General features: G+C 43.8%; 1 protein-coding gene across 2 annotated transcripts in view; it reads left to right on the top strand.

The window, feature by feature from the left end:
* CHRM3 (cholinergic receptor muscarinic 3) overlaps positions 1-6,090 on the top strand; it is a gene marked incomplete at its 3' end in the record, with an annotated part of 242,479 nt that extends 236,389 nt beyond the window's left edge. For both annotated transcript variants that reach the window (XM_082673420.1, XM_082673419.1), the window contains exon 2: positions 4,299-6,090. In XM_082673420.1, coding sequence (XP_082529546.1) covers positions 4,318-6,090 — 1,773 coding nt within the window. In that variant the 5' untranslated portion in view covers positions 4,299-4,317. The remainder of the gene's footprint in view (positions 1-4,298) is intronic.
* Between the last annotated feature and the right edge of the window lie 4,123 nt (positions 6,091-10,213).

Consider the following 10,213-nt stretch of genomic DNA (forward strand, 5'->3'; position numbering starts at 1 on the left):
CACGAGCTGAGTTCACAAAGTTTGATTCTGCCTGTGAGCGTCTGAAAAGGTTGGATGCCCTTTAAAGACATGTTTGATTGCCGAGCGTGTGTTGACCCTGTTTGATATCCTTCACGGACTGCATGACTGAACTAAGCTGAAGTTTCCCCATCACCAGCCTGGGGAAACGGGCGGCTCTTTGGCGCCTGCTGGAGAGGTTGTTCTCCGAGTCCGCTCTGCCACCTAGTGGTCGGCGGTGGCATTTCCTGTGCCCGACCAAGCTAGTTTCGGGAAAACTCATTTTAGCTGTTGAATACTGTGATGAATTATGACAGAAAACAGAGACACTCTTAGCAAAGAACGCAGTCCAAGAGAGACCCGAAACAAGCCCTGCAACATGATGCATACCAGATTTCGAATATGGAAGAAGCACTAAATAATTGGTCTTAGAAAAAAGCATGATTGTGAATTGCAAGATATTTTTCCTTTTTTTCCCTGAGCCTTCATGATTAAAATAATAATAATAATAGAGGTAGAATTGATTTAGACAAAGCCTTCAGATTTATATTGGCCTTTTAGGACTCTCTAAGAACTTTCACATGTATTTTCATATCAGATATTTAAACATTTTTTTAAGTTATCTATATATTTTACAGATTTATAATCCCAGAAAAATTTTATTCCATAACTAGAGGGAAGGGAGTTAATTTCTCACAAGTGTCCTTCGCTTTCCTCTAAACTTAGTACTCTCAAATTGTTCTTTCATATTTTCTCCTTCACTTTCTCCTTTTAAATTTTAAAAAGATGTCAAACTGTCAACTGCAGTGGTTTTCGAACATTGTTGACTGTGACCCACAGTACAAAATACACTTTACATCATGACTATATATTGAATGTGTGGGTGTGTGTGTGCACATGCGCTAATCAGAACTTTTATGAAACAGTACTGTTATCATTATGTGGTTCGTGTTCTGCTGTGTCCCATTCGATTCTGTTTATTTCCTTTTCTTTTTTATTCTCATGCTGGCCCACTAATTGGCTCCTGACTTACATTTTGAAAAACTAAGTGAATCAATTCTGTTTGTGCTGCTGGATGGAATGAAGTGAAAACGGTCTGGAAATCTATATACACTCAGAGATGAAGTCAAGAACCATCCTATATGTACAGAGTTGTAATTAACCCACATGGAAGGATGACCCTCCTCCCAGAATCCAGGAGGGCTCTGGAAGGTGCTTGTCTAGCCCACCGGCAGGATCATGTTCAGTTTTGAGCTCCTTGCCTGGGGGCTGGGCCTGCACCACTTCAGTAGCAATGCCCTGAATGTCCCAGGGACCCCACAGCCCCCAGCTCCCAGCCTGGACAGGAACCTGCTGTAAATCCCAGAGCGGATCTAGAGCCACCCCCCGCCCCCCTCTGCTCCTATGTGATAACCCCATTTGCCCTTATGCAGGCTGCATTCCTAGAACTCCTGCCTGGGACCACTTACAAAGTACTAAGGTCAGCAGGCTTACAGGCCTCTCTGTTCCCACCACCTGTTTCTTCCTGAGCATTAAAAAGCAATGTTTCCCTTAGCTCTCCTCACCAACATAAGTCAATTCAATGAGCACTAACCATGAACTCCCTTGACTCAAAATATACTAACTGTACAGCATAGAGGCTGTTGAGTCAGGATGAGGAAAAGAGCATGGAGCATAGACGTGACGTCCCTTTCTCGGAAAAAGCACCTTAAACAGAATACATTTAGTCAGGTTTATCGTTGTTTCATCTCGGTCTCAACTAGAACCCCTGATTCTTAGGAAGTCACATATTACTTATGAAAGGATAGCTGTACAGGAAGAAAGGCGTTGGGTGACTATCATGTCTAATAAGAACTTTTAGATATTCTTTGTTGAAGTCCTTATGAACTTTTGATTAGGTTCTTCTGATGTCATACTGTGTACTAACAAGACATCAATTGTCAAACCTCCAGAATGGGAAGATCCTTTTTATGAGATGAATATGGCTCAGTGGCATGGAGCCCAGAGAAAAGGTGATGGAAAATGTCTCAGGTACAGGGACCTGAGTGAAGGTTGGGGGAGGGAGATCTTTCTTATTTGCCTAATGTTTAGGCCACTGCACCATCCCTTAATGCTCAAAGATCAATGTGTTTGCAGCTCAAAAGACTTTATCTCAAAGCTCTGTCTCTACTAGAGTATTTAAAGACCAATTGACTGTATATACCTGGATTTATTTCTGGTTACATTAGTCTCTATTTAGGCCAGGAAAGACATATCTTGTTTAATTGCACTTAGCTTTACTGCTCTTCACAGATAATTGCATTTTTAACAAATTGAAAGTTTGTAGCAACCCTGCATCAAGCAAGTCTATCAGTGCCATTTTTCCAACAGCGTTATTTTTTAATTAAAATATGTACATTGTTTTTTCTGGCATAGTGCTAATGCACACTGTATCTGAAACTTTTAAGTGATATTAGATAGTGAATTAGTGTTGAATTATAAAAGGAACAATGGCTACTGGTAAGTATGCCAAAGATTTCAGGTCAAAGATCACCTAACAATGTGTGGTTCACAGGTTTTCTGATATGAGTCAAGATACCCCTAGACACCAGAAACACCAGGACAGGTATTTAATCAACCCATTATAGAAAGCTGGTCCTAAGTGTAGGTGTCTTTCCTCAATTCTGGTTTCTTTTATATTCTGTATTCCAACAAAGCATGATTGGACTAGAATATTGTATCACGTGTATTGCCCTCACGATTCACAGAAATGAACTGAAAGAGAGAATTTATCTCCGGCTTATTTCCAAAATTCCTACTTATATTCTTCACTATTATTGGTCAACTGGGCAAAATAAGTTGATATTGATTTGTACAAACATAATGTGTTATTTGCAGTGAACAATGTGACATTTCCTTAAAAACTACGTGCTTTTTAAAATTATGTTATCCATGTCCTGTATCTCATCTAAGGTGTAAGTCCTTGGAAGGCAGAGTCTTGACTTATTGAATTCAGCGGCACCAATCTTAATGACCTAAAGCTAGTAGTGGTTCAGTGAGAAGTGCTGATGTAGCTGATGACAGTTATGTTAATAAGGACCCTTTCAGGTGCAGATGACAGTAACCTTTCTCAGGTAGCCCAGGCAGCAAAGGAAATGGTTGGCTTACATAACTGGCAAGTTCAAAGAGGCAGAGTTGACTTCAGGAATGGCTAGATCTAGGTTTGAGAGGCCATGATGGTCATACTGTCTCTATTCCCCCACATTCCCTCCCATCTCTCTCCTTCCCCCATATCTCTTGCTTGCTTGAAGCAAGCAAACGCAGATTTTTCCATGTGGGCATAAATAGTCACCAGCACCCAGGCATCCCAAGGAACAGAGAATTACCCTCTCTCTTTCCAACATCCATGTCAATTCCCCATATTTACTCTTACTGCTCCTCTTTTTTTTTTTTTTTTTTGCGGTACGCAGCCTGTCACTGTTGTGGCCTCTCCCGTTGCGGAGCACAGGCTCTGGATGCGCAGGCTCAGCGGGCATGGCTCACGGGCCCAGCCGCTCTGCAGCACGTGGGATCTTCCCGGACCGGGACACGAACCCACGTCCCCTGCATCGGCAGGCGGACTCTCAACCACTGCGCCACCAGGGAAGCCCAATACATTACTTTTTCTAACTGTGTGTTAAAGAGATAATATAATGGAAAGTGATTTATGCGTATTTCCCCCCTTGCTGCAGGTTGCTGTTGCTTATTCCAGTGAGGCTTACATGGCTGGAATTGCCTTCAAGTTGCTTATGTTTGAAGCCTGGGTTAGGAAAATGCCCAGGTGGATAAAATGCAAATGAATAAGCTCAATGTCTCACGTAGTGTGATGATAAAGCTATGCGGGATGAGTTTCATATATGCAGCTACTATTTTTCCCGTACTTTTCAAAGAAAGAGAAGGAAGGAAGATCTTGTTTGATGACAACATCATGCGGAAGTATATGTGGTCTGTATTTAGAAAGGTGGAAGTTGTGGAGAAAAAGCACAATGTTCAGTGCATGTCACCAGCTAATCGTGCTACCTACCTTGAACAGATCGATCTCTGCCTGCCCTGTGCTGTTCACCTTTATTTAATTTATCTATTTTTATCGAAATAAAGTTGACAACTCCTCAGCTTTAAAATAAGGGGATGAACTGATGTGCTGGACTCTCCCAGGTTCGCCTGTAATATAGGTCCTGTTATCCAGTAATAGGAGGAGTGCTACTTTGAAAGGATGCAATGCAAAGACAAATCAGATGAAGGCAGAAACGGTCCTGACTCCATCTTTTCTCTTTTCTCCCCAGACTATGTCAGAGAGTCACCATGACCTTGCACAATAACAATACAACCTCACCTTTGTTTCCGAACATCAGCTCTTCCTGGATTCACGGCCCTTCCGATGCAGGGCTGCCCCCAGGAACGGTTACTCATTTTGGCAGCTACAACATTTCTCGGGCAGCTGGGGATTCCTCCTCTCCAAATGGCACCACCAGTGACCCTCTGGGAGGTCATACCATCTGGCAGGTGGTCTTCATTGCATTCTTAACGGGCGTCCTGGCCTTGGTGACCATCATCGGCAACATCCTGGTGATAGTGGCATTCAAGGTCAACAAGCAACTGAAGACCGTCAACAACTACTTCCTCTTAAGTCTGGCCTGTGCCGACCTGATTATTGGGGTCATTTCAATGAATCTGTTTACTACCTACATCATCATGAACCGATGGGCTTTAGGGAACTTGGCCTGTGACCTCTGGCTTTCCATTGACTACGTGGCTAGCAATGCCTCCGTCATGAATCTTCTGGTCATTAGCTTTGACAGGTACTTTTCCATCACGAGGCCGCTCACGTACCGAGCCAAACGAACAACAAAGCGAGCTGGTGTGATGATAGGTCTGGCTTGGGTCATCTCCTTCATCCTTTGGGCTCCTGCCATCTTGTTCTGGCAATACTTTGTTGGGAAGAGAACTGTGCCTCCAGGGGAGTGTTTCATCCAGTTCCTCAGTGAGCCCACCATCACCTTCGGCACGGCCATCGCTGCCTTTTATATGCCTGTCACCATCATGACTATTTTATACTGGAGGATCTATAAGGAAACTGAAAAACGTACCAAAGAGCTTGCTGGGCTGCAGGCCTCTGGGACAGAGGCAGAGGCGGAGAACTTTGTCCATCCCACAGGTAGTTCTCGAAGCTGCAGCAGCTATGAGCTTCAACAGCAAAGCATGAAACGCTCAGCCAGGAGGAAGTACGGACGCTGCCACTTCTGGTTCACAACGAAGAACTGGAAGCCCAGTGCCGAGCAGATTGACCAAGACCACAGCAGCAGCGACAGCTGGAATAACAACGACGCTGCTGCCTCCCTGGAAAATTCCGCTTCCTCCGACGAGGAGGACATGGGCTCGGAGACAAGAGCCATCTACTCCATCGTGCTCAAGCTTCCGGGTCACAGCACCATCCTCAGCTCCACCAAGTTACCCTCGTCAGACAACCTGCAGGTGCCGGAGGAGGAGCTGGGGGCAGTGGACTTAGAGACGAAAGCCAGCAAACTCCAGGCCCAAAAGAGCATGGACGACGGAGGCAGTTTTCAGAAAAGCTTCTCCAAGCTTCCCATCCAGTTGGAGTCAGCCGTGGACACGGCCAAGGCCTCTGATGTCAACTCCTCAGTGGGCAAGACCACGGCCACTCTGCCTCTGTCCTTTAAGGAAGCTACTCTGGCCAAGAGGTTTGCTCTGAAGACCAGAAGCCAGATCACTAAGCGGAAACGGATGTCCCTCATCAAGGAGAAGAAGGCGGCCCAGACCCTCAGCGCCATCTTGCTTGCCTTCATTATCACCTGGACCCCCTACAACATTATGGTTCTGGTGAACACCTTTTGTGACAGCTGCATCCCCAAAACCTATTGGAATCTGGGCTATTGGCTGTGCTACATCAACAGCACCGTGAACCCCGTGTGTTATGCCCTGTGCAACAAAACATTCAGAACCACTTTCAAGATGCTGCTGTTGTGCCAGTGTGACAAAAGGAAGAGGCGCAAGCAGCAGTACCAGCAAAGACAGTCAGTCATTTTCCACAAACGGGCGCCCGAGCAGGCCTTGTAGGATGAGGTGTGTTGTCAGTAGCAGTCACCAAACGCACACGTCAACCCACAGACCTTAGGAGGGAGTGAGGCGAGGGTGGGGGTGATTTCTGGCGCTGATAAAAAATGTCTTTATCACCCAGATGTGAAAGAAGCTGCCTGTTTACCGATCCATTAAATAAATCCATTTTCATATCAAAAGTCAAATACCAATTCAGCCAAAAATAAATAAATAAGCCTATTACTGGATATGAAGAAATTTATTCTGAAATAGACTTTGTTTTTTCTTAAAGAGAAAGAAATAATTGTTTCATAGCAATTATATACCCAAATTGGTCTGCCTGGGCCTTTTCATTCCCATTAGCTCTGGAATCTCGGTGAGGATAACTAGCGGGCCCAGTTGCCCTGTTCTCCCCAAGGGTCCCCAAAGTGTCGATCCACATCCCACGTGGAACGCGTCAGGCTAGTGAATCCGTGGTTCTGAAATTCTTTCGTACGTTGCAAAGCCTCACCTTCTCGTCCCTGTAGAGCTCCCCGTCTTCTCATTGGTGTGTCGTTGAACTCTATTTGTGGACTTGATTCTTGATTCTTGCAGAGTACTGTTTTGTGCAGTTCAAGTTTCGTACAAATAAAAGATGCATAAGTGTATATGTATATATGTGTGTGTGTGTGTGTGTATGTGTGTGAATTCCACGCACACACACACAGTGTATATAATATAACGGGAATCAGTGAACCGGCCAATTATTCCGGCAATATATCCTTTCAGTACTTTGGTGACTGACGTTTCTCTAGGATCCTAACACAACGTAAAAGTGAACTTAAACCCCGTGTAGTGTTTTGGAGACCAGGGCTGTTTTCCCGGAGACTATGCAGCAGAGAACAGCCAGGCACTCTGGGCAGGTCTGTGTGGAGCGGTCAGCCTGGTGAGTCAGATGAGCACCAAGGTTCGACCAGACTCTGAGTAAGCTGTTACCTCTGTGGACACCCTCAACAGAGCTAAATCGAATGGGGGCCCCTCTGAGCTCTAAGAATGAACCACATCCACATGTCTGAATTTAATGGTCCAAATCTGAATGTTTCCAAACAAAACCTTTGCTATCTTACCTGCTTGAAACTGAGTAATAGTGACACGTTTGAATGGCATACACAGCATTACATGGAGCAAAGCAGAAGAGACCTTCTGAGGGGCAAAGAAGAACACGAGATTCGATTTCTTGCTACTTGACATATTTAAATGAAAAAGGGCTTACACCTTTTGTCACTTAGCTGGGGCCAGTACTTTCTGCCGTTCATTGCGCAACCTTTACCCAGGAATGGGTGGGGTTCGTGAAGTCATAAGTCCTCTAAAGAAAGTATTACACTTTGAAAAGTATTGCTTCAAATTGATTTCCTTAGTACATTTCTAAAAAGTGATTTTGTATTCTCTTCTGAATTGGCCCAAACGCTAACTGTTCTATTGGGGGGAGGGGAGGGCTGCTGCTGTAGCCGTCGTCTGTGTTGCTGCTGTAGGTGTCAGGGTTCTTTTTTTTTTCCTTTTGTGGGCTGTGTGGGGAGTGGGAGGGGTGGGAGGTGGGGGGCTCAGGAGAAATCTTCCCTCTGTACAGGGTCTCCGTGGTGTGAGCCCGGAGCCAGGGTAGAAGCTGCTTTTGTGTTCAGTGTGAGCTGGTGTTTACAGCAGATGTTGACAACAGTGGAAGTGTACTCAGTGGTGTCTGTGTTTCTGAACTATTTAATTTTGTGTTATGTTTATATGAAGATGTATTTATGCATATTTCACCGAGTTCTATTTAATGTTGATAAATATTACTCTTTAGTCTTCAGCAGGTGGTGTCCCTTGAAAGTGATTCTTTAAGGTCCACTTGAGCAATGGGTAGGGTATATCGAGCTTTCTTGTGGCTAAGAAGAGGAGAAAGTCATCCTGTTGGTGCCAGGAGGTACCTAACTCTTTCTAGGTAATAAAAAGTCAACTTTAACTTCAACATAATGGTTTAATACCGTTCTAGTTAAACTTGATGGGAACCGGTCAAAGCAACCCTCCACCAGTATATTTGAAATCACGTGACAAGGGCAAAAAAAGGCAAATCGGCATAATTGAAAGAATTATTTTTTTGGCCCACATTCGACCAAAGAATAAGAAAAAACAGAGACTATTTTCTAACATGTATAGCAAACTACAGAATGTTATGTTATTAACCTGTGAAATGTCTAGTGAGCAAGTGCATCTATATTTTATTACTCACGTTGGCCTGGCACTAATAAATTTGTGAATGCTGATTCAAGTCTCCCTGTACATCAGTAATTCCCATTCTCTTTGAATCTCCTATCTTCCCTCCCTCTCAAAAGACTGTTTCCCGTATTTAAAAAGGAATAGAATTAAATTTAAGAAATGAAGAAACGTAAGCTTTAGCAGAACTGTGAAGGTTAATAACAACTCTACTTAAACATGATTATCTCCTCATCCTTGTCCTTTTATGATGCTGAGAATGGAAGAAAAGAAAGACGTCCAAGACGTCAGCTCTTCTGTTACTGGTTTAATTATCGAATTATTTTTAAATCTCTTGTGAATGAAAACTGCTTTTAAATACTGTCTACTGACTCTGTTTATAGAAATGTATGTCCAACTCTTAGGTCATTTTCAGAAAAAGAAAATAAGAAAAACAGATTCTTTTGAGTTTGGAAAATTTAGGAGTGTAATCAAAGATGTAGTGAAGTGTTTAAAACCAGACATAGCTCCACATGCATTTCTCAAAGGACTTGTCACTAGAAAAGGTATTCAGCATTTACATAAGATCATCCCCCCAGATGGGAATCAAATTGTTTTCAATCCATATGAATGAGGTTTGCAGAGCTTTCATGATTATCCACTTTAATTGAGAGTAAAATAATCAAACCTAAATAAACTACACGTGAAGAAAGCACCCCCGACACACACACACACACACACACACACGCACACACGTGTGCGCGCGCGCACCCCTGACCCTGTTCTCCCATTCTCTATTCTCCAGGGTCTACCAGGTGGATAAGAGAAGTGAGCTTTCTGGTCCCGTATTCCCCTTGGCTCTGCTCTCTTTTATCCATCACCTACCTGTAGTCTTTCTGCTGGTTCACCATATTACCCTGAATCATCCTTGACTTCAAATCGAGCCTTGAGTCTCCAGATAAGTTCCATTTCTACTTACTCTTTCACATATAATAGTTCTCACGGAAAAAAAAAAAAAGAAAGAAAGCATAAGCATAAGAAACTGCAGGGGCTAAAGATCTAGAAGGCATTGCAGCTTTCTCTGTCCACCCCTCTGTGTGCAGATGGGCAAGTTCATTGCTCTGGAGAAGGATTAGAGCCCTTTGTGCATCACTTGTGAGAAGGGGGAGGGCACAGCTCTGATGCAGAGTTAGTTGCCTCAGGTCAATCTCAGGAAGGAAAAGGGTGCCAAGGCTCAGGCACAGTGGAGAAGCCTGATGGAGACAACACGAGACGGAGGCAGAGCCTCCGGATCATTCTGGGTGCCCCATACTTAGCCGAGTAGAGACGATTCCCAGATGGGGACGTATGGCTGAGAAACTGGACAGTACATCCCAGGAGCTTCAGAGGACAAGTGAATGTATCACAAAGGAGCTCTAACTTAGCATGAGGAGCCCTGAGCTTTTGGCCCAGTTCTGTCACCAGGGAATTACATGGCCTCTGCCACACGTGTCATTTACCCTTAAACTCAATGGGTTGTCCCCATACGCTCTTACTCATTAACAACATGAAAGCATCTTTTTGCCTTCTAATAGCAAACAGGTGAAATAGAGTCAGGGCGTTAGGTAAATAACTACCATGATGAATGTAAATGCTGTAACTGAAGAACACTTGAAAAATTCTGATTTTATGTATCCCTCAGAGTTATTTACTTATATTTCAGTACAATGATCTCTAAGGAACTCTCACAGTTTGTTGGTAAACCTGGAATTTTATTTCAAATACCACTTTATTCCAGGAGGATCACCTAAGGCCTGACAACCTTACAAGTAGAGCTGCTGGGTAGCGGGTGTTTGGTTTCTCAGTAGTATTTCTCGAAATGGACTGAAACTGTATAGCATACAGCACCCAAAATGCTGGTCCTTTCTTCAACCTGACAGCCCTACTTATACCACCTCCT

This window comes from Grampus griseus, assembly GCF_964374135.1.
Source record: "Grampus griseus genome assembly, chromosome: 16".
NCBI classification, from domain to species: domain Eukaryota; kingdom Metazoa; phylum Chordata; class Mammalia; order Artiodactyla; family Delphinidae; genus Grampus; species Grampus griseus.